The following is a 22411-nucleotide window of genomic DNA, read 5'->3' as shown; positions in this document are numbered from 1 at the left end:
CTGCTCACTGCTGCTTCAGGGATCTGGCCCTGCCCTGTTGCCCGCTAACCCCTTGCCCACCACAGCTTCTGGCCCCACCCACGTGGCATTGTCGCTGCAGCCAACTCTGCCATTAAAACTGTTTGCCAAAGCCTGCACCTCGTGCCCTGCACCGGAGCCGAGGCCTGCTCACAGGCCCGGGCCCGGGGGGGAGTGGGCACGCAGAGCGGCAGCCCTGGTGGGGTCCAGGCTGAGCAACCGGAGCGAGGCCAGATACTGGGGGTCAGCCTGCTCTGCTCAGTGGGGCCCAGGCGGGGCCTGTGTGTGCGTGTGTGAGCCACCTGTGTGCTCCGGGCAGGCCTGTGGGAGCAGCTGGGCGGAGCAGGGCTGGCTGGACAAAGGGAGGGCATGGGAGGGCACCTTCTCTGCGCTGGGCCCTGGGTGTGAGTGCAGCCGGGGGCACGAGGCAGCCCACCTGGGCCGCGGAGCCCGCCTGACTCCCTGAGGCGCTGTGGGCACAGCCCGGGGGCCCGTCTGAGCTGGGGCTGGGACAAAAGCTGGCTGCAACCACAGTGGGGTACAGGGCCTGAGGGCCTCCTGTCCGGTACTGGGCGACTGCATCTGAGGAAGGGACTGTCGCCCAGCTGGTGAAGGAAGGGTAGAGGGGAGGGGGTGCAGGAACGACAGCATCAGTCCCAGCGTCTTTTTATTGAGAGCTGCCCCTTGTACCGACGAACCCGCGAGGCAGGGCTGTGACAGTGTCCATCAGGCGCAGGCTGCAGGCTCAGGGAGGAGCAGTGCGGCGGGGTCGGGAGGACAGCGCCCAGTTGGTGGTCTCTCTCTGGCTGCAGGACCCGGTGGGGCCCTGGGCCCTTGAAGTGGAGGGGTGTGTGCTGACACCCAGCCTGCTAGGGGCCGCCGGGCTTCTGAGGCGGCCCTTTGTGGGCTGGGCCTGTGCGGCAGGGGGCCCCCAGGCTGTCTGACCTTCAGGGAACACTTGGGTCCATGGCGCCCCCTCCTGCAGAACGGCCGGGTGGGAGGCCCAGCAGCGGGGTGGGGCCTGTCCAGCGAGGGGCTCTCAGAGCCCTGGCCACGGCCCTCCTCCAGTGCTGTGCTGGGCACAGGCGGCTCGTGTCTGGGCAGTAGGTGTCTCGGGCTGGGTCAGGATGAACGCAGGTTCCAGGGCAGCCCTGTCCAGGCCCCGGGATGAAGGCTAGCGCCCTGGTCAGCCCTGGGTTCTTCAGTCCTGGTCAGCGGGCCTTGGCACCGAGGCCTCCTGTCGGTCGGCAGCCGCGGCTGGCCCAGGCCCGGGCCCAGGCCGTGCCGGCTGCAGGCGTGTGGCCATCAGCGGCGGGAGCCGCCCAGCAGCACGAAGAGCAGCCCCAGCAGCATGAGCGGGGCGAAGACGAGCAGCAGGCCGAGCAGCTCGAGTGCCAGCAGGCTCAGCAGTGCCAGGCGGCGGGCGCAGGGCCCGTGTCCCCGCAGGGCCCAGAGCCAGGCACCCAGGCAGGGCGGGCAGGGCAGGAAGGGCAGGCAGCCTCGGCCGCCCAGGGCCTCCGGCAGGAAGCGCAGCTGGTAGCGGTGCTCCAGGGAGGCCCAGGGCCCGCGGCCGCGGCGGGCAGGCAGGGGCGGGGTGGGGGGCGCGGGGCGCGGGGCCCTGTCCGCCCGCAGCAGCTCCTCCTGCAGCCGGCAGATCTCCCACTCAAGCACGGGGGTTTTCTGGCGACACAGCGGGCAGCGTGCGTGGCCCAGGTCGCCGGGGGCGGCACCCAGCAGCCGGTGCAGACAGCCGGTGCAGAGGCCATGGCCGCAGTTCAGCAGGGCCCGGCGCTGCTGCCCCGGCCCGTAGGGCTCTGTGCAGACGGGGCACTCCTCCGCCTCCTGCTGCACCTCCTCGTTCTCCGTGCGGCTGGACCAGGGCGGGGCCGCGGCCCCCAGCAGGGGCTCACTGTCCGGCGTCCTGGCACCCTCGGGCTCCCCAAGGGCCCCGCTGCCCGGCCCATCCTCTACCAGCACTTGGTGCAGTGGGTCCACGTGCTCGGGGCCCAGAGGCCGACTGGTGAACCCAGAGCTGCGGCCAGCAGGGCCACCAGCAGGGACCCCAGGGCACAGTTCAGGGGCGGTGCCTCCAGGGCAGGGCCCGGGATGGGTGGGTGGGGACCCCAGGGTGGCAGAGGGGTGGCTGGGGCCTTGAAGGTCAGCGTGGTCCTCCACAGCCGGGGCAGGCTCTGGCACTGACCTTGCAGCAACCGCCGCCTCCTTCTGGCTCCGGGCCCCACTCGAGGAAACTTCACTTGGGTCCCCGTGCCCCTGCCGGCTCCTGGGCCCAGTGTGCCGTCTCCGACAGGATCTGCCCAAGCCCAGCCGTGGGCAAGGCAGTCCCTGTGTCAGCCAGGGACGGCCAGCTGGATTCTAGGCGGTGGCCTTGTGGGCAGGCCAGTCCAACTCCTCCAACAGGAATTCCCCACCCAGGGGTGGGGACGCCAGTCAGACCTCCCTCCCCACCAGCCTGAGCCACACCCCTTCCCTCCAACCCAGGCCACGCCCCCTCCCTCTCTCCTGAGGGCCCTGGGCAGCTGTACCCTGAGCTGGTAAGGAATGGTCAACACCAGCCTGGCCGGGTGCCTTTCCTGCTTGGCCCTCCCTCAGGGCAAGGGCAGAGTCTACACAAGGTGGGCAAATGGCCGGCACCCGCATCAGACTCACGCACCGGAGTGTGGGCTGAGCCACGGTGCCCGTGCCCAGTGGAGGGGGCTGTTCCATCCAGACCCGCTCTGGACCACCCACCGCCCGAGGCCCACTCCCACACAAGGAAGAGCAGGTAGGAAGCGGCCACCAAGAGCCCGGCGTTTATTGCTGAGGCTTTCCTGGAACTGAGCGGGCAGGTGTGTGCTGCCCAGGGCCTCCTTCTGCTGGGGTCTGTGCAGGCGAGTTGACCACCCTCCCAGCTGGGAGACAGGGTGAGAGCCAACAACGGCCCCCAGAGAGCGTCGGGCAGGGTGGCTGCGGCCAACAGCAGGATGGCCCTTCAGGCCCACGTCTCAGTCTGGAAACGCAGTGTCCGCTGCAGCTGGGCAAGGTAGGCGGTCGCATCGGGGCCAGAGAGCCCGCCCTCCTCCCGGAAGATGGACAGCAAGGTGTCGCACACATCGGCCGGCATGTACTTGGCGTTGCTGGAAGGGCAGGCAGGACAGCGCTCAGCACAGCTGGGGTCCCCACGGGGCCCATCCCTCCAACCACCCTCGGCCCAGGCTCACCCTGCCAGGTAGAAGTGGGCGCCCCGGCCGTCCAGCAGCTCCCACACCAGCGGCCCGAATGCCTGGAGCCGGTGCTGCACGTAGACCTTCTGCTCCTGCGGGGCGGGGGGCGGGGGGCGCTCTGAGCCTGCACCCTGGGCGCCCCGGCCCGTGCCCCTCCCCGCCCCTGCACACACACCTGCTCCCGGGAGAAGGCCGTGACCAGAGTTAGGCAGCCCCTCGCCTGCAGCTGTTCCCACTCGGCCTCCCAGTAGAAGTCCTGGTCCCGCCGGCGGCAGCCGAAGAACAGCACATTTCCTGGGGGGAGGGGGTGGGGAGCAGGAGCCTGAGCCTGGGCCTGCACCCGCGGAGCTCAGCTGGCCGCCTCCCCACCCCAGACTCTGCTCACCAGTCTCGCCCTGGGCCACTCGCTCCTGGATGGCTGCTCGGAAGGGGGCTACGCCGGTGCCGGGCCCCACCATGATCACAGGTACGTCTGGAGTCTTTGGGAACGTCAGGCCCCCAGACCGCACCCACAGGGGCACCCGGACAGGTCCTATGGCGTGAAGGAGGCGGCTTGAAGAGGCTCCCAGGCCCAGGGCCCATCCCCCCACCCCAAAGAGCCAGGGTCACCTTGCACAGGGTCCAGGGACGCCAGCCAGCTGGAGCAGAGGCCGCGGCGGGGCTCCCGGAGGCGGGTCCGGTACTGCACCACGGCCACCAGGATCTGCAGCCGCGAGGGGTGGGCCTGGGGGACGGGACAGTAGGCAGCCTGCCCCGTGGGCCCCCTGCCTGGCTCCCTGCCACCCCTCCACCCCACCCCCGCCGCTGAGACTGGCCCTCCTCTCTCACCCGCAGAGAGGAGGCGATGGAGAAGGCCCGGGGCCGGATCAGGGGCAGCAGGTCCAGCAGGTAGTCTGGGGGGATGGCAGCAGCCGTGTGGGGGAAGTCGCCTAGCACCTGGGGGGGCAGCGGCAGGGCAGCCGCGGCTGGCAGGGCCACACGCACTGCAGCAGGGCGCCCAGGCCCACTCGCCAGCCCCTGCCCACCTCCAGGCCCGTCCCGTGGGGCCAGGCCCTCCCCGGCCCCTGCCCTCCCCCGGCCCCTGCCCACCTCCAGGCCCCTCCCGTGGGGCCAGGCCCTCCCCGGCCCCTGCCCACCTCCAGGGCCGTCCTGCGGGGCCGGGTGCAGTACTCGCAAAGCTCCTCCTGGCCCTGTGCAGAGCTGAACTCCCGCAGCTTCTCCCGCTCCAGCTCGTGGGGGGAGAGACAGGCCAGGAGTTCAAAGAAGGAGCGGCGGGGGACACTGGCAATGTCCAGGTACTGGGACACGAGACGCCGTATGGAGCAGGGCTGGGGCAGCCGCGCGGGGCAGGTGACGCCTGCAGGGGATGGGACGCTGTGGGGGGCGGGCACAGGGGGACCGGGCACCGGGGGGCGTGGGGGAGCGCACAGTGCGAGTGCCGCGGCCTCGGGGGCTCACCCAGCTCCCGGGGCTGCAGTGTGAAGTGCTGCTCGGGGTCCAGGCCCAGCGCCTGGCAGAATTGCTGGACGTGGCTGGCCGTGTTCTCGGGCTGGATCAGCACCACGTCGCCAGCTGCAAAGCTGTGGGGGAAGAACAGCCAGGACCTGGGGAGGGGCCCGCCTGCGGGGTGAGGACACTGGGGGCTCCAGGAAGCTGCAGAGGAAGGAGGCAAGCGGCCAGGGAGGCTAGGGGCCCCTGGACAGAGGGGTTCTGCCTCCCCAGCTGTCGTCCCTGCTCTCGGCCCTGACGTGCACCCACTTCAGAAGAGCAGCTCAACCCTGGACTGGGGCTCCCGCGCAGCCCCTCCACGGGCCCCCGGCGCCGACCCGCACCTCATCCCAGAGCCCGAGATGTCGAACTCAATCAGCCGCACGTCCTGAAAGTGCGAGGGCCCCGTGACCCTCTGATTGCTGACCATGGGCGCCAGGAACGGCTGGAGCTCTGAAGGGGGCCCCTGAGGGTCTGTTCCGGCCACACACAGCTCCTCAGGGCCCGAGGTGGGGGTGTCCTTGAGGAACTGCAGGGTGAACTTGGAGGGCCAACTGTGAAAGGGCAGACACTCTCAGACCGCTGGCCAGGTCTGCCGTGCGGGTGGGTGCCACCCCAAGGCTACACTTACGGGACTCCAGGAGGGCTCAGGTCGAGGTTCAGAGGCACAGGGTGCGGCCCCAGCACCTTCTCCCACAGATCCTGCAGCCAGGGGTCGATGGCGGCGTCGGGCCTGCAGAGAGCAGGTACACACCCCTCTGGCGACCCTGCTCCCAGCTGGGCCCGCAGGAGGGTACCCCCACCCCGCAACCCACTCACCCCAGCTCGTGCTGGTCATCACCCAGGCACACGGGCAGGAGGGCGCTGCCTCCAAGCTGCAGCAGCCGGCGGTGCAGCTTCTTGGCCACGAAGTTGAACCTACAGAGAAGACAGAGCTGGTGCTGGCCCCGGCCCCGCACAGGCGGGAGGAACACGCCCAGTGGGCTGCACAGGGTGGGGGCTCCCAAGGCCCCGCAGGCTCCTTTGCTGGCTCCCTGAAGGACAGAAGGGTCTCTCACCCCCCCCGTGGGTGTGCCCGGCAGTGGGAACAGACGTCTACGTTTGCAGTAAACAAAGCCCCCAGACCCTTCCCAGGCGAGGGTCACAGGCCACCCACTTTCCGTCCTTTTCACCCGGACAGGTCCGGGCGCCGGGCTGCATTTGGCTCTGGAGGCATCTGTACCCAGCGACCCCTCCCTCAGCTCCGAGCTGAAGAGTTAGGAGTTGTAATGTTGCAGGAGCCCCACGCCGTGTGTGGCCCTGAACACAAAGCCCTCAGAACTTCCCTGGGAAATAGTGCAAAGCGACGGCACTCCGCTCAGGACACAGACATGTCGTGAAAATGGTGAGAGAAAGCAAAGCGGAGGCAGGCAGCGGTGGCCACGGATGGCTCCCGGGGCCGGGCTCTTTGCACCCTGCCTGCTCTCCGCGCTCGTCGTAAGCTCAAACCCCTCCCCGAAGGCTGCTTATGAAGGCGGGGTGAGCCGGGCTCCCTTGTTGCCCTATGTCACATGTTGACAGAGGACGCTGGCTCAGGCCCTGGAGTCTGGCTCTGGACACCAGTTCCTGCCTGGACCGTGTCTCAGGTGTGGCCCCAGCCAGCCCCCTCCCCGCCCCGGCTGTCCTGCTCACTTCCTGCATGAACCAGCCTATCCTTCACGCCCAGGGCTTCTGGCCACGGAGAAGGTGTCACCAAGGAGTGTCTGTGGGGCCAGGAAGCGTGGCCAGGGCCACGGCCTCAAGGGGGTGCCCTGGGGGCTAGGTCACGCACCCCTCCGCCAGGCCACTGTGTGGACGCAGGGGACAGGCCCACCCTCCCTCACTCACTTGGCGTAAGACGAGTCCCCAAGACCCAGCACAGCAAAGTCCATCTGACGGAGGGCGGTTGACGGCAGGCTCCTCCGGAAGATGAACCTCCAGAAACTCTGCAGTGGGAGAGGGGTGCTCAGGGCCTCTCCCAGCCACCGGGCCAGGCCTCCCCAGGGCCCAGGCCTCCCCAGGGCTCTGCTCTCCTAAGCAACGCTTTTGTTACAAGACCGCTTCTCGTTCTACCGTAGCAGTGAATGAGTTGGGCAAAGGCAGAAAATGGTAAAGCCGAAGAAAGCCGCCCTGGCAGCAGTGCTGGAGCTGGGCTCCAGTGCTCCCTGCAGAGGGCCGGGGGCGCCAGGTGGGGCTGTCACCAGCAGGGCAGCTGCCGGCTCGCCCCCCTCCCCCCCCAGCATGCGGGCAGCACGGCCCCGGCAGCTCTCAGCCCCGCCTCGGGCCTCACAGCCACAGAGGCTCTGGGCCAGCACGGCAGACCCTGAGACCCCTCTCTGGTCTGGGTTCCCCACTCAGTGGGATCTTCCCTCCTGGGCCTGGAGCTACCGGCCATCAGGCTGCTCCGTGTCCGTTCCCTGCCCCCGTGGAGCCAGCCCAGGTTCCACACTGTTCCCCTCCCCCGGGGCACCCTCGCCTCCATGCTGCCACTCATCCCAGGTGGCCCCCAGGTCGGAGCCCGAGTCCCTCTCCTTCCCTGACCACAGGGTCACCACTGGGCAGCTTGTGCGGGAGTGCCTCCCATTCCAGGTCTTGGCCTGGCCTTCCCGCAGGCCCAGAGGCGCTTCTGAGATCTCCTGCTTAGACCTTGTCTCCTGAAGGCTATGGAAAGCCTCAGGTACTTCCTGAGAAAGGGTCCAGGGAAGATGCGATTCTCACAGCTTCGGTGTGAAAATGCCAGGTTTCCCCTTGCACTGCCGGCAGACAGTGGGGCTCACTTCAGGTTGAAGCTGTCTTCTCCAGGCCCCTGAAAGTTTGCTCTGAGATGGTCCAGCTGGGTGGTCGCTGCTGGGAAGCCAGTGTCTCTCTGTGGCCTGCTCTGATCCCAGATGCCTGGGCACTCTGCATGCCCAACAGCTGAAACCCACACGAGTCAGGTGTCAGTGGGGGCCCGGTTCACGCCCTGCCGGCCCTTCCTGGGCACATGGTGGGCTTGTTGGCCCGAGATCCAGCCTTCAGCCCTGTTGACACTTTCCGCGGTGATTCTCTCACCAGTCTCCTTCCTGCTGCGGGGCTGCTGGGAAAATCTCGGGCTCCTGATGTCATCTTTCTTGTTCCCTAACTTTGCTATGGTTTCTGGGAGAATTTCTCAGCGTTATCTTCTGATCTGGGATCATTTTAAGGTGGTCTCCTCAGCTCCTGCTCTGCCCAGGCTTGCTTTCTGGCCCCAGGGCGCCGGCTCGCCCACCCCTCACAGATGGGAGCTCTGCTCTGCCTGTTCCTCTGGTTCCGCGTGTGCTTCTCCTGGTCCCCGTCCTTCGCAGCGGTCTTTCCTTGAGCACGTGGTCGTTTTTTGTGGTCTATCTGTGCTTCAGATGACAGAAAACCTCAAGCTCAGGCCTGTCACCAGTGGGTTTCTTGGCCAAGAGAGGGGCCTGCCCGGCCAGTGTCCGATGGCGACCAGGAGGCTGGGGTCCCCTGCTCCTGTGCCGTGCTGGGTCAGGAGGGCCCCATCCTGACTGCCTCCGTGGTGTCCATCCTGGCATCTGGCCCTCCGGTAACCACCCTCATGCCGGTGTGACCGTCTCCACGCTCATGCTATTATTTCTGCGGCAAAGTCAGGACCTCTGCCCAGCTGGCCCCACGGGGGTCTCTATCCCCCACCCCTTCCACACCCTGGTTTCTGGCACCCACCACACGCCTCCTGCCCTGATCTCCCCAGACCTGCCTCCTCTCCTGCGCCGCCTCCTGTAATGGTGTGCCCACTCCAAGCCTATTCTCAATCTTCTGCCTTTTGCACCTACCAGCATTTATACAGGCCTGGGTTTCTCTCTCACAGCTATTCTGTTTAATCCCTTAACCCCCCACAGCATAAGCGTTTTTGAGTCGTCTCACGTGCAGACATCCTTAAACGCTTCCGTGCCTGAGGTTGCCAGCCATCCCTGTGCTGACCTCACTTCAACTCCTTGCAGCTTTGAGCACCAGAGACCACCCTCTGGAGACAGTCACCCTTCTGCCCTTGGCCCTGGAGACGGTCCACTCCCCCTTCTCGCTGGCGGGGCCTCTTTGCTGCTCCTCACTGGCTTTGTGTTTAAGGGCAGCCCGTCCTGGGGGAGGGAGGCACCTCCTTCCTCTCGCCTCCATATTTTGGCCACTGCAAAACGTGCCTCCACTAAGGATCCTCATTGGAGCTCCAGGCCGACTGCGCATCTCCACCTGGACAACATCCGGGCACCTCACCCTCCCGATTCTCTTGCTTCTGTGCGTGGAACCATCATCCATCCTAGTAGCTAGGCTCAAATCTCTGTCTTAACTCTATCTTCTTTCTCATCTTTGAAATAGATTCCACGATTGCATGTTCAATCAACTCTACCTTCTTAGCACCTCTGGAGGGCGTCTGCCCCTCTCTGCTCTGCCACCATCCTGCCCCAAGCCTCAGGCTCTGGGCTGCACTGTGCCCACCTCCCACCCCCACCCCCACCCCCACCCCCACCCCCACCCCCACCCCCACCCCCACCCCCACCCCCGTTCCGGCTCTCCTGCAGCCTGCTCCCCCTGCAGACAAGGGCTGGTTTTGCTGGAATACACACGTGACTGCATCACCCCACGGGTTCCACGGCCCTTCGTTTCAAATCCTTCTGCCTCCCTGTGGCTGTTGACCTCTTTGGGATCCAACCTGGCTGCCCGCTCTTTTTCCCTCCAAGCCTGATTCATTCCTTGGTTCGACCATCCTGAACCGCTTTCCACTCTTCCATGGCTGGGCTCTTTTTCTCCTCTGCAGAGGCTGCTCCCTCTTGCCTGGTGCCTGGCTAGCCCCCACTTATCCTTCAAGACTTAGCCTAGCCTCTTTTCTTCTAGAAAGCTCTCCCTGAACCTCCAGATTGAGGGGGCAGCCCTTATTAATGCTCCCATTAAACATCAAGCACTTTCTCTTGCAGTGTGCATTTTTTTGACATTGTAACTGCCCATTAAACATTTGCTTTTGCTGTTCTGAGTTTCACGAGGGTAGAAATGTGACTACTGGGTTCATAGCTGGATCCACAGCATGAGATTATACTTGGAATACAATGTGTGCTCAAAAGATGGTCAAAGAATGGAAGAATGTTCCCTGAAGCTGAGCTTTGAAATACACACAAGACCCATACCAGATTTATATACAGCCCTGGAAAAAACATGAAAAGTTAAAGCGGTCCAGAGTTTATTAGGAAGGACACCCAGAGCTCCCCGCTCCACCCAGAGATCTCCTCCCAAATCCACAGGAGAACAATTATCCACTGTGCTTCTCAAGTCTTTCCAGGCAACGAAACCAGGGTGCGGGCCAAGGGCAGGGAGCTGAGCTCCTGAGCGCACCTCAGGTCAGCCTTACCTTCATGTTGTCCGGGGGGTCTCCTTGGCCTGCAGTTGCACAAACAAATATCACCACGGGCTCATTAATCAGATTCACCTCAACAAAAAGACACACATGTAAGGCCTCGGGCTGTAATGGCCAGGCATCCTCCCAGCAGCCTGGCTCCCCTCCTTCTCTCAGAGGAATGGGGCAAAGGGACTCAGCGCTCGCGAGCGGCCGGCCTGCCTTCTCCTTCAGGCTCCTCGGCTACCGCTCCCCTGTCTCCATGCGTTAAACTGGCCGCTGCTCCCAAGCGTTCCCGGCCCCTAAATCTGCCGTAATGGAAGGGCCCGCTCTCAGACGAAACGCAGCCCCCTGGGGTCGAGCGCTTCGGGGGCCGGCGCCCCAAGCCCGCCGGGTACCCCCGCCGAGGTCCGAGGAGCCCTCACCACGGGGTAGGAGTCCAGGGCTTCCACCCGGCAGCTGAGCTGCCGGCGCCTGGCCTCGCGGCCCAGCCTCTCCGACACATCCTGGGCTGTGCCCGTTTGGCTGCCGAAGAGCACCAGGAGTCGTGCGCTCGGCATGGGCTGACCCCGGGGAACCCCGCAATCCTGACGTGACCCGCAGCACCCGCCGCCGCCCCGGGCCCCCGCGACCGGCTCCAACTTCCGGCTTCTGGCGTCGGCCGGAAGTGACGCCCTAGGGCCGCGCCCGGCGGGGCATGGCGTCCGAGCGTGGCGGGCGTCGGCGGGTGGTCTGTGAGGGGTCCCGGGTCGGGGCCGGGGGGTCGGCCGCGCGACGGGGCCGAAGGCAGGGGCAGGTGGGGCCGCTTGCTGCCTCTCGTTGGCCGCGGCGGCGGCAGCGGCGGGCGCCAGCGAGGCTAGGAGGGCGCGGCCGCGTAGCTCGGCAGCTGGGACGCTCGGCCGGACCCCGGCCCGCGCCCAACCGGCGCGATGCTCTTCTCGCTCCGGGAGCTGGTGCAGTGGCTGGGCTTCGCCACCTTCGAGATCTTCGTGCACCTGCTGGCCCTGTTGGTGTTCTCTGTGCTGCTAGCCCTGCGTGTGGACGGCCTGGCTCCTGGCCTCTCCTGGTGGAACGTCTTTGTGCCCTTCTTCGCTGCTGACGGGCTCAGCACCTACTTCACCACCATCGTCTCCGTGCGACTCTTCCAGGATGGAGAGAAGCGGCTGGCCGTGCTCCGCCTTTTCTGGGTCCTCACAGTTCTCAGCCTCAAGTTCGTCTTCGAGATGCTGTTGTGCCAGAAGTTGGTGGAGCAAACGCGAGAGCTTTGGTTCGGCCTGATCACGTCTCCGGCCTTCATTCTCCTGCAGCTGCTCATGATCCGCGCCTGCCGGGTCAACTAGCCTCGCAGAAGAGATAGGCTGGAGTGCTGGGGCCCACACGGAGTCCCCGTGTCTGCCGCACCAGAGAAATCTTGAGTCTGAGGGCCAGCTTGTGCCCTGCTGCGTGCCTGGTTTTCGATCAGTCGTGTCTGAAATTGTTCCCTCAGCTGGGCTAAAAGGAGAAGCCTTGATTCTTAAAGTGTATTTTCTCTTACTTCATGCTTTGATTAGCTAGTCTTGAACTGAGATCCCGAGAAGGATCCTGAGAAGGCCAGACAATCCTGAACTCCTGACAGAAACTGCATATAAGTAAAATATCCTCATGGGCTGTTGAGTATTTTCATGGATCCTGGCAAAGTACGCCGTGTGCAAAGGCTGCAAAGCTGGACTCGGGATATGCCCTGGCGAGCAGTGCTGACCTGAGCGCTTGCTGTCCCCATCTCCCCAGACTAGACTTTCTTAGATGCTTGAGCTCTAAAAAGTGTAAACCGGCTTGTGTCTTCTCCCCAGTGGCACTGCGGAGGATAGCTTTTTCTTCATTCCAACCCAGGCAGACAGGAGGATGTTAAATCAGCGTGACCCGGACCCTATCCGGAGATCTGTCACCTGAGAAAAGAACTTGCTTTCAAGGCACTGCTTGGCTTCCTATCCCAGCTTTTCCACCACCTTGTGGCCGGCAGTGTTAGTGCACCTGAGACGTTGAGGCCACTCTGAGGGACCAGAGAGGAACAGGTGTTCTGATGCGAATGGGCATTGAGACCTACACATGGGAAGTTTGCAGTTGGTCTCAGCCCACGCTTGTCACCCTGAGGGCTTTGGTTTGATGCCAGTTAGGTGCCAAATGAAAACATTTGCTGAGATGAAAATAAAGTAAGAGAGTGTTTTGCTGAAACACACGGTGGTTGCCTGACCTTTTGAGGGTCAATGCTGAGCCACTCCCTGCTGTGTGGTGTGTGTGGTCACAGAGCTGAGGTGGTGAGAGAGGGCTGGAAGTTGGCTCGAGCCTTCTGGTTGGATGGCAGCGTAGTTCCCTCGGAGCATCCCTGCTCCCTGCCTGGGAGCCAGAGTGAAGACACCCTGGGGGTGGGCCCACTTTGAGGGCTAACAGGCGTGTGCCATCAGAGGCCTTGTAGGCCTCACTGAACTGCAGAGCAGGAGTCAGCAGGCTATGACACGGGGCCCGTGTTTGTACTGCCCCTCAGCTAAAAATAACTTGCATTTTCAAAGGGTTGTGAAGACACCATGGCAGAGAGTGAGTGTGGCCTGTGGTGTACGGGGCTTGTGATCTGGGCACGGTTGGCCTTTGGGTCAGATCACTTTTGTTTGTGTGCGTGCAGGGAGAGGCTGTCCTGGGCATCATAGAGTGTTCAGTGGCACCCCTGACCTCCCCTTACCAGATGCCAGGAGCACCCCTCACTTGTGACAGCCCAGTGTCTCCAGACATTGCCACATCTCCTGGGGGACAAAGCTGTTCCTAGTAAGAACCACTGGACTAAATTATTCCCTGTCTCGCCCTTTACAGAACATGTTTTCTGGACTCTTGTTCTAGTGAAACAGCTTCAGGACCCTTTTCCTAGGATGGCTGCTGCACGGCCTGAGCCACTGAGATGCTTGAGTTGGAGGCTGGTCTAGTTTGTGCCACAGCCACAGAAACAACTCCTGCCCAGCATCGGCATAACCTGTGTCAAAACCAGATGCAAGCTGACCCTTGGGGGTGGCTCTCCTCTTAATGTTGCTCTTAGTCTGTGTCTTCTGTCATTGCCCTGTTGGATTCTGGCAGTTCGGGATCAGGTGATCCTGTCGGCCTACGAGGGATGAGTGCGAGAATGTTCAGCTTCCTTTGGGGAAGGTGATTTGAGGAGAGTCCTGAAGGAACACTTGAGCTCTGGAAGGCTGAAATCCAGTTTCTTTTCTCCAGCTGGATAGACTGGGCAGTTACAGTTATTGTAGTGATAGCTGCAGACTGCCACGGGACACAAGTGGAGAAGGGCCCTGGGGCTGAAACCTGCCCCGGTCTTTGCAGAGGCCCAGGTGCTCTTGGAGCCTTGTCTCTGAAAAGTGAGTGTAGTGGGAGGCAGGAGTGTCGTTTGTGAACATCTGCTGACTGTAGGCAGGTGCTGGAAAGGCAGGTGACACTTGTCCTTGCCCATGCCCCCAATTTGTCCGTCTCTCCTTGGCTCCAGCAGGGCCTGAAAGAATGTGGTGAACTTTGTGCAGCCCTCCCGGGGCAGTGAACTTCCTCATGGCAAGTACACGGAGAAGGTGTGCCCTCAAAGTCAGTGTTGGGACTGGGCGGTTCATCAGGTGAATGGAATGTGCCCCGGCTGTTATTGCCCTGTGTGCCTTGGACTGCTGTGGGCCTGCTTGTGTGCGTTATGGGCTTCCACACTCCCATCCGTGTTTGGTGGGCTCTGGATGACCAAGGGTGGATAGTTTCCACTACTTGTCTGGGCAACAATAGTGGATTCTAGGGGCCAGCAAAAATCAGAGATTCCTGAGAAACCGGTTACTCAGCACTGGGTGGGGCTCCAGCCGTTGCTGTCTCCACTAAGTCCCGAAGGAGACCGAGGACCGCAGGTGGGCGGTCCTTGGACCCATAGGCACCTGGGCCAGGAAGAAGGGGGCTGGCGTACAACCGGCGCGCCGCTCACGGGAGCGAGACAGCCTTCCAGTCCTGGGTTGGCCCTTCTTCCACCGCGCTTTCCGCGGGATAACAGGCGGACAGACCAAGCGCAGCCAAGGTCAGCCGCGACGCGGGGCCGGGGGTCCGGACTGCCTGAGGGGCAGAACCCGCCCCCTCCTGGCCCCGCCTTCCGAGCGCGGCCGGCCTCGGGAGCAAAGGCGGAAGTGTGGGCCTCCCTTGAGGGGCGTGAGGCGTCACGGGCGCGTCCCAGGGGGCCTCCCCAATAGGGGCCCACTCCGGTGCGGGGCGCTGACCACTGAGGTCGGCGGGAGGGCGGGGGCGGCGAGAACGCTCTCCAATCAGCGTGGTCGGCTACCCTCCCTGCCATAGGTGGGGCCGCGGGGCGGGGGCGGGCCTGAACGGGCCTCTCCCCCAATGGGCGGCGGCCCGGGGGTGGGGCCGCTGCGCGAAGGCCGGCGGCGGGCGGCGGCCGCAGTCCCCGGCGCGCGCTGGCTCCGGCGGCCGCTCTGCAGCATGGCCGGCTTGGGGCGGCCGGGCCCAGCGCCCCGCGCCGCGATGCCTGCCTGGAAGCGAGAGATCCTCGAGCGAAAGCGGGCTAAGCTGGCGGCCTTGGGCGGGGGCGCGGCGCTGGTCGCTGGGGCGGGCGCGACGGAGACCGCGGGGCCGGAGACCGAGCCGCTGGTGCTGGCCGAGAGCCTGGGCCCGCTGCGCGAAAACCCGTTCATGCGGCTCGAGTCGGAGCGGCGGCACGGGGCGCGGCGCGGCGGGGGCGCGGGCGTGGCGGGGCCCGGAGCGCGGCCCGCGGAGCAGCTGCTGGAGCTGTACTGCTGCGTGCCCGGAGTGCGCACCATCCGAGCCGACAACATCCTCATCATCGAGTCGGCGCCCGGCTTTCCGCCCGCGCCCGCGCCCGCGCCCAGCCCGGGCCTCGGTCCTGGCGGGACCGCCCGCATCCGAGCCGCGGAGGTGCTTGTGTACGAGGCATCGCTGCCGCCCGGCCGCGTCAGCCGCCTGCTCCAGAAGTTCGACCCGCCGGCCGCGCCGCGCCGCCGCGGGAGCCCGGAGCGCGTCCGCCCCACGCCGCCGCCCTCTCCGGGCCCGGCCGTTCCGCGCGTGGGCGAGCGCGCCGCCTGCTTCCAGTCCGATCCGGAGCGCTGCGGCTCAGGCCTTGGCCCCAGGCCCCGGCGCAGCGACTTCTTGCACAAGACCAGCAGCAACTCCTTCACTGTCCACCCGCGGGGCCTGCGCCATAGCGCGGGCACTCGCCCACTCCCCAACGGGCCCGCGGCCCCAGAGTCCCGGGCCGGCGCTGCCAAGGGCTTTGAGGGCTCCGCGCCTGGGCCAGGCGAGTGGAAGCCAAAGGTGGAGTCGGGGGAGGCCCCCGCCCACCAGTCCCCCAGCCAGGGGACCCCCAGTGCCACTCCAGCCGCGGCTCCGGCCCTGCCCACGCTCAGCCCTTCCAGTGCCACTCCCAGCCAGCGCCAGCGGGTCTCCGCGGCCGCCAGCGCCAATGACTCCTTCGAGATCCAGCCAGCCCCCAAGCCAGACATGGGCAGGATCCCTGCTGGGGATCTCCAGGCCCGGGCTCTGGCCAGCCTTCGAGTGAACTCTCCAAACTCTTTCGTAGTCATCCCCAGGCGCAAGACCTCTGGGGCTCCTCCTGGGGAAGGAAGGCGGTCCATGGCGCCTCCAGAGGAAGAAGTTGGCTGGGCCTCCCAGCACCCGGAGCCTGAAGCCCAGCAGGTGCCTGGAGTGGATGATGTGTCTGCAGCGGGGAGGAGCCCCTCCAGGATCGAGGAGGGGGGCAGCCCCGCACCCGCCACTGCCCTTGTGGACCCTGCCATCAGGTGGCAGAGGCCGCCCTCACCACCGCCGTCTCCACGGGCCGCCACTGAAGCTGAGCCTGCCCAGGGCTTCCAGACTCCTGGCTTGGCCAACAGTGGCAGGGAGCCTGGGCGGCCAGGGCTGCCCATCACTTTCATTGATGAGGTGGACTCGGAGGACGAGGTTCCCCAAGAAGCCAAACTGCCCTGCTCCGGGGCTGGCGCGCCTCCCCAGTACCACCCACATCCGACCAGGCCTGGGCACTTGTCAGAGCTCCAGCGTCGGGGTGGCAACACCTTCACAGTGGTGCCTAAGAGGAAGCCAGGGGCCGTCCAGGCCAATGGCGTGGCCAGGCCAAGGGAGGCTGAGGAAGAGGAGCCAGGCAGAGTTTCAGAGCCCCCTGCTGCCGTGGGGACCTCGCCGAAGAAGCGCTACCCCACCGTGCACGAGATCGAGGTGATCGGTGGCTATCTGGCCCTGCAGAAGTCCTGTCTCACCAAGGCTGGCTCCTCAAGAAAGAAGGTGAGTGGCGGGGAGCAGGGTCCCCAGCAGGGAGGGGGAGAGGTGGCAGGTCACAGATCTGTGCGTGTAGCACGTGGCCTGTTCTCAGGACACCTGGGCTGGGTGCAGGATGGCGTCTACGTGGACCAGAGGGGGCCGGTGGCTGTGCATGCTCCAGGAGAGTCTGGGCTGGGGGAGTCCCTGGCACGGGTTCCAGTGGGATCCTGGGGACCCAGGGGCTCTGTACATTGAGAGGCTGGTGGGGACTGTGGGTCTAGCCAGGGCTGTGTCTTCTTGTTGACTCTCGTGGCTCTCTCTGGAATTGGCTGGGCAGTCCTGTCCCAGGTGGGCCCTAGGTTTGAGGAGTGGCCTGGCATGTTCTTCGGGTCCTGGCCTGTGCAGGTAGCCGGGGCCAGGGTGGAAGTGGGAAGGGGCAGGAAGCCCTTTGATTTGGATGGGGTGGGACTCCTGCGCAGCTCCCCAGAGAGCATACTGGCTTCATGCTTAGCAGGACTTGGCTTTGAGTGAGGGTTGACAGGCTGGTCCGAGCCTGGGCTGAGCTGCTGGGGAGTGAGGAAAAGGCTGCCCTCACTGGGGAGGCCTGACACCCTCTGGGCACAGGAAGACGTTCCTCAGATTCTTCCTGGTCGTCTCGGCAGCAGTGTGTGACCCCGGGGCGGATTCCAAGGCCAGCTCCACATGACTGTGGTCAGCAGGTGCCGTGGGCTGACGCCCTCTCCTCCTCTGCTCGTCCTGAGGCTGCCTCTGCCCTTCGCCTCCGTGGTTGGGGCCGTGGGGGGCGGTGGCATGCTGGCGTCCTGGAGCCCCCTCGCCCGCCGTGCTGCTGGCGCTGTCTAATTGGGCGCGGCACCTCGCCCGTCCGCTTCCTTTGGCCTTCCTGCCTCAGGGTCGGCCTTGGCACTGCGTCACTCCCTGCGCCACCCTCTCCTGCCGCTCCATCTGCCCGGTCAGGCCGCGCCTATCCCCCGCCGCGCTTCCGGCGCCCCCCGCCCCTGCCCCGTCCTGCCCGCCTGACCTCGCCTCACCCTCTGTTCGCGTCCGGCAGCCACGGTCACGGCCCCACGCCCGTGCCTGTTCCCTCCCTCGTCAGCTCCTGCGTCCTGACCCTTGGCCCCAACTGCTGCTGGAGGCTCCTTTCCCCTGCTGGCCTCGGGCGGTGGAGGCGGTAGCTCCCACCCTGCCATGCGGAGGGTGGGCCTGAGGGCACTGGAGGCCGCGGAGCTCTCTGCTGAGCCCCCGTCCCAGCCCCATGGCCCCACGGCCGTCACGCTGGGAGCCTTCTGCTGTCTCCTGGGCCTGAAGGGCTGCAGCCCAAAGCCGGGGCAGGGCTGTGGGGGTCACCAGTGGCTGAGTGGGGGTGAGAAGGACGCCAGGAAGTTTCGAGAGGAAGAAGGCCCCGGCCTGGCCTGGCCCTCGGACCAGCCTGGTCTCTGTCCTGGTGCCAGCCTCAGGGGTAGGGGGTCCAGATGGATGGTGAGCAGCCTGGCTAGGGCCCTGCCATAGCAGCACGAGCTGCTGGGAGTGGTTTATGCCTGGGCGAGCACCAGCTGCCCTTTCCAGGAAGAGCGGAACGCCCGTTGGGTGGGACGGAGGCGTGGGGCCGCCCAGCCCTTCACAGTGACCCGGGCCACTCCGGCCATGGCCGCCCCCTGTGGTCCCACGGCCCCTGTGCCCATTCCAGCCAGCCTGGGGCTTCATCACCCTCCCGGTCCCCTCCCACCCCACGGTCCAGGGATGTGGGGGTCTGGAGTCCAGCAGGACATCGGGGGCCTCCTGGGTGGGGTGGGGGCTAGACCGCCGCCTCTTCCGAGGGACAGGGAGGCGCAGCTCCTCACATGGGCGTGGGCGCCCAGCCAGCTGCGCACCCTGCAGCCGTGCCCGGGGGGCGCACATGGCCCCCAGTTAGTTATTTCTGGGCAGAAGCACAGATACCCTTCCTCTCCCTGGCTGCTAGGGGAGGGGGCGGCCACGCCCCTCTCGCCCTGCCCCAGCCCTAGGCTCTCCGGGTTTGCACTGTGGGCCTCTCCCCTGGGAGGTGCCCGTCTGGCAGCTCCTCCCCTCCCCTCTGCCCTCCTCACCTGCCCATCACCCACCCAGCCCAGCACGATGCCCACAGGGCTTGAGCCTCCATGCCCAAGCCCCCGGCCACCCACCCCTCTGGTCCTCGGGTCTTTCTAGAGCCCGGGACCGCTGGAGCAGGCCCGGTCCCTCCTCTCAGCTTCCTCACTGATGGCGGGGAGGGGGGTAGGTGGGGGTGGGGCTGCCCTTAACTCAGGGCATCCCACCTGAGCCGTCGTGGGAACTCCTCTGGGGCCTTGTGGGGTGGTCCTGTGGCCCCCTGGAGCTTGGGCTGAGTGGGAGATGGTGGGTGCAGGGGTACGGAGTGGGGTGGGTGCTCACCCCCGGCTGGGACTGCTGGAGCCCACTCCCAGCCCAGAGTGCAGGGTGGACACTCTCCAGTAACCAGCTGGGCATGCCGGACGGGCTGCGGTGAGGGTGAAGTGGGCGGAGCCAGGACCCACCTGCTGGCGACCTGGGGCAAAGTCCCCGCCGGTCAGCTGACCAGGCTTGTGCAGGTGCCTCTGGCTGCAGCCCCTGCTCCTTCTGTTCTCCTCGGGTCTGGAGACAGGTCCCACCAGCGCACAAGTCACAGGGCGTCCTGTGACCCACAGACCTGAGCTCACGTGGAGCCTGGGGACTGAAGGGAGGTGGGACGTGACCTCCTGCGTGCCCCAGCTGGCTGAGGCAGGCCTGTGGGCCCACCCCTCCCGCCCGGCCGCTGCCTGGCCAGGCCGTGCCAGGCTCAGGGCCTGTTTGCGCCCAGCCCCCTTGGTGTCCTGCTTGCAGCTGGTCACGCGGACTAATGAGAGCGTGCTAATCCGCTGGGCCCTGGCAGCGAGCCCGTCCTTGTCCCCAGTGGCGGGGGATGGGCGCAGAGGGCCTGGGGTCCTCGGGACAGCGCTGTGTATCCAGGGGCACGCTCCCTGCGGGCCTGGGCTGGGTGACCCCTGTGCCGGAAGCCCCTTCCTGCCTTGGGCTCCTCCTGGGGTCTTTGGCCGCAGGTCTCAGAGGGCCAGTTCCCGGGGCGGTGGATGGGGGGTGGCCAGTTGACTCCATCCCCAGGGATGGAGTTCTGTCTCGGGACGAGCACCTCGATCCCACTTTTGCCTGGCCCTGGTGATGGTATGCCCATCTCCCTGACCGCTCGTCTGTGCCTGCGGGCCGGGCAGAGGCAGGCAAGGCTGCCCACAGCTGTGTGTGCCCATGGGAGGTGGCAGGACCCTGGCTCAGCAGGGCAGTGCCGGCTGCTCCTGGGCAGCCCTGCGCATGTCCCCCAAGGCTGGGCCCTCTGCTGCCCAGGACCGTGAGCCCAGCTCTTCTGAGACCCTCCCCTGCTCTCCGCTGTCCCCAGGCCCAAGGTTCTTCGCCCGGGGGCCTGGCTGCCTCTTTGGCTCCTTCCAGGGGAGGAGGAGGAACTTGAGCTGGCTGTGGTGTCCTGTGCCCTGGAGTTTAATATTTCGAGCTCCTGTAGGGCTGCTCACATCTGCTGCGGGCAGGCGGCTCCCGTATTCATTACCACCCCGCCTGGCCGGCTGAGCCCATGAGCAGGCGGTGGGGGCCTGGCCCTGGGCCCCGGAGAGGGAGGGTCCAGACCCCACGGGCCCTCCCCACCCGCAGCACAGTCTGGGCTCCGAGGCCTGTGGGTGGAAAGCAGAGGACTTTCCCCAGCATAGACTCCTGGGGCCTGTCGAGCGGACAGGGCAGGTGAAGACCGTGTGGGCAGGCCGAGTGAGAGAAGAGGGCCACTGGCCCTGCCCGGCACAGCTTCCGGCCGCCTCGCTCTGCAGAACGGTGACAGCCCCCGGTGCCCCTTCCTGGGCCTGGCGCAGAGCGGCTGCCTGAGCTCATGTGGGCCCTTGGGGGCCTGGTTGTGGGCGTGCCAGGCCCTGGCCCAGCCGTGGTGGTCTGTGCTGAGCAGGGCGGGTAGGATCATCCCGGTGCCTGGCAAGCTGGGCTGTGAACGCAGGCCTGGAGGAAGGCCCCAGCCGACAGGAGGGGCTTGCTGGAAGCACAGAGGTGGGCTCCCGGGTGTGGCCTCAGCTGGACCTGTTCCTGCTGGCGAGTGTCAGGCTGAGAGATGTGGCTGGTGCCCTGACTCCCTCGGGAGGCAGACCTGCGACCCTGGGGACCGCCTTGGAGGGATCTGGAGACCCCCTGCCTTAGGGCTCCTGGTGCTGGCTGGGGTCTGGGCCTTGGGACCAATGGTCACTAGGAGTGAGGGGACCCTGGGGTGGGAGGGGACAGGAAGGGAGGGGCAGGGCCCAGGCTACAGGCAGACACCGCGGCCTGAGGGTCCAGGTGGAGGGTCTTCTCTGATGAGGGGCAGCCCCCACCGTGAGGGCGATGGAGTGCTGGGCTCCTGCTCTGGTCTGACATCCCCACTGCACCCTGGGGGCCCCCTGCACCCAGCTCCGTCCAGCTAGAGGACCCCCAAGGCCCGCAGTAGGGCCTTCGCTGACGCGCCGCCTGCCCCCAGATGAAGATCTCCTTCAACGACAAGAGCCTGCAGACCACGTTTGAGTACCCCCCTGAAAGCTCCCTGCAGGAGGCGGAGGCAGAGGAGGAGGAGGAGGAGGACGCAGCGGAGGACGCGGAGGCTTACGGCCCTGATGGTGCAGCGGAGAAGCCCCTCACGCTGTTCCTGCCCCGGGCCACGTTCGTGAGCAGCGTGGGGCCTGAGAGCCCACGGCTGCCAGACGGCAGCTCCGGTGAGTGCCTGTCAGGGCGGGCAGGCAGGATGGGGTGGGGCGGCCCAGGCCGTGGGACTGCAGCCATATGTCCACCCATTCGGCCTGCAGGCTTGTCCAGCTACACGCCGAAGCACTCCGTGGCTTTCAGCAAGTGGCCGGAGCAGGTGCTGGAGCGGGCTCCGAGTGCGGAGGAGGCCCCGTCCAAGGAGGTCATGGTGAGCAGGGACAGGTGGTGGATGGGCGCCCAGGGAAGGTGGGCAAGATGGGGGCTCTAACGCCTGGGCGTGCCCTTGACTGCCTCCACACCCCTCTCTCAGCTCACACCCGCCAGTCAGAACGACCTCTCGGACTTCCGAAGCGAGCCAGCCCTCTACTTCTGACCTCCCACCCCCTGACCAGCATGGCCAAGGCTGAGCCCCCGGTGTCCGGGGGTTGCGCGCCCTGCGGCCTGCCGGGCTCTGCCCACCCACGTCCTGCTCGCCCTGCCTGGGGCCTCACGAGCAGGCTGGTGCTCAGGGCCCGAGCCTGGGGTGCCCGGGACTCCCGATCCTGGTTTGCAGGCACTGCCTGTGGGGAGGGCTGCTCCTGCCGTCAGTTGTGTCCGGGTGGAGGCCGGTGGGACTTGGATCTCCCCACCCGCACCCCCACATCAGCCACTGTTTCTGGTGATCGGCACGCCTCCCTGCCTCTGATGACGGACCCAATAAACGACACCGGATGAGCTGCCTCCACCTTCCTGCGCGGTCCTGGGCTGGGGAGAGGGCGTATCGAGGTGCGGTCCGTGAGGCTACATCGAGGCAGCGTGGCGGAGGCCGCCCACCTGGGGTCGGGTGGAGGACCATCGTGGCGTGTGTGCCCAGGGAGGTGGCCCTGAATAATGCCCCACACCGCGTAGTGTGGCCCAGGCTCCTCCCCACCCGTGGCCCTCATTGCCCTGCTTCCCCTCCCAGCCATGCTTTGGCTGGGCGAGGGTCTGCCCTGTGCATACCCCTGGTCTCTAGGGCTCCCCCTGCCCCCCAGAAGCAGGTCAGCGAGAGCTGTGGTGGGAGGCGGGACGCCAGGCAAGCTTTCTAGGGGCTGGAATCCTACAGGCCTGGGAGCGGGGGCACTATAGCTGTCGGGTCTGAAGGCTTTCCTGAAGGGCAAAGGGCTGGGGGTGGACAGAAGGGCAGGGCAGGGAGCCTCGCTGCTTGATTAGACTGGAAAGTTCCCGGACCTACTAGGGCCTGCAGAAAGGCCATGGCAAGCTGACCACT

The 22411-nt window shown here is 65.9% G+C and overlaps 4 protein-coding genes across 4 annotated transcripts; 2 read left to right on the top strand and 2 right to left on the bottom strand.

Moving 5' to 3' along the window:
- Nucleotides 1-1323: 1323 nt before the first annotated feature.
- LOC128055768 (RING finger protein 225) lies at nt 1324-2742 on the bottom strand. Its single transcript, XM_052648303.1, has 2 exons — nt 2686-2742; nt 1324-2391 (listed from the first exon to the last, which is right to left on the bottom strand). Exons 1-2 carry the CDS (start codon nt 2740-2742, stop codon nt 1324-1326), a joined length of 1125 nt encoding a protein of 374 aa, XP_052504263.1.
- A 67-nt stretch (nt 2743-2809) lies between these two features.
- On the bottom strand, nt 2810-10731 carry NDOR1 (NADPH dependent diflavin oxidoreductase 1). The gene is made up of 14 exons (XM_052647491.1): nt 10521-10731; nt 10111-10188; nt 6594-6691; nt 5547-5645; nt 5359-5460; nt 5072-5281; nt 4698-4819; nt 4376-4596; nt 4068-4175; nt 3849-3963; nt 3625-3771; nt 3415-3533; nt 3237-3331; nt 2810-3152 (listed from the first exon to the last, which is right to left on the bottom strand). Exons 1-14 carry the CDS (start codon nt 10653-10655, stop codon nt 3008-3010), a joined length of 1794 nt encoding a protein of 597 aa, XP_052503451.1. The 5' UTR covers nt 10656-10731; the 3' UTR covers nt 2810-3007.
- A 98-nt stretch (nt 10732-10829) lies between these two features.
- Nucleotides 10830-12306, top strand: TMEM203 (transmembrane protein 203). Its single transcript, XM_052647495.1, has one exon. It carries the CDS (start codon nt 11025-11027, stop codon nt 11433-11435), a length of 411 nt encoding a protein of 136 aa, XP_052503455.1. The 5' UTR covers nt 10830-11024; the 3' UTR covers nt 11436-12306.
- A 2166-nt stretch (nt 12307-14472) lies between these two features.
- On the top strand, nt 14473-21874 carry TPRN (taperin). The gene is made up of 4 exons (XM_052647488.1): nt 14473-16404; nt 20942-21173; nt 21264-21370; nt 21473-21874. Exons 1-4 carry the CDS (start codon nt 14473-14475, stop codon nt 21533-21535), a joined length of 2334 nt encoding a protein of 777 aa, XP_052503448.1. The 3' UTR covers nt 21536-21874.
- Nucleotides 21875-22411: the final 537 nt, after the last annotated feature.

The sequence above is a fragment of the Budorcas taxicolor genome, chromosome 11 (genome assembly GCF_023091745.1).
Source record: "Budorcas taxicolor isolate Tak-1 chromosome 11, Takin1.1, whole genome shotgun sequence".
Classification (NCBI taxonomy): Eukaryota; Metazoa; Chordata; class Mammalia; order Artiodactyla; family Bovidae; genus Budorcas; species Budorcas taxicolor.
This window is presented reverse-complemented; position numbering and strand designations above follow the sequence as displayed.

Excerpts from the sequence above, each read along its gene's own strand:
- LOC128055768 (XM_052648303.1), bottom strand. The coding sequence starts at position 2,742 with ATGGAACAGCCCCCTCCACTGGGCACGGGCACCGTGGCTCAGCCCACA. Across the intron at positions 2,392-2,685 it reads CTCAGCCCACACTCCGGTGC|AATCCAGCTGGCCGTCCCTG; the intron begins GTGAGTCTGATG and ends GCCACCGCCTAG.
- NDOR1 (XM_052647491.1), bottom strand. The coding sequence starts at position 10,655 with ATGCCGAGCGCACGACTCCTGGTGCTCTTCGGCAGCCAAACGGGCACA. Across the intron at positions 10,189-10,520 it reads CCCTGGACTCCTACCCCGTG|GTGAATCTGATTAATGAGCC; the intron begins GTGAGGGCTCCT and ends CTTTTTGTTGAG. Across the intron at positions 4,820-5,071 it reads ATCTCGGGCTCTGGGATGAG|CTTTGCAGCTGGCGACGTGG; the intron begins GTGCGGGTCGGC and ends CTTCCCCCACAG.
- TMEM203 (XM_052647495.1), top strand. The coding sequence starts at position 11,025 with ATGCTCTTCTCGCTCCGGGAGCTGGTGCAGTGGCTGGGCTTCGCCACC.
- TPRN (XM_052647488.1), top strand. The coding sequence starts at position 14,473 with ATGGGCGGCGGCCCGGGGGTGGGGCCGCTGCGCGAAGGCCGGCGGCGG. Across the intron at positions 21,174-21,263 it reads GCTGCCAGACGGCAGCTCCG|GCTTGTCCAGCTACACGCCG; the intron begins GTGAGTGCCTGT and ends TTCGGCCTGCAG. Across the intron at positions 21,371-21,472 it reads CCCCGTCCAAGGAGGTCATG|CTCACACCCGCCAGTCAGAA; the intron begins GTGAGCAGGGAC and ends CCCCTCTCTCAG.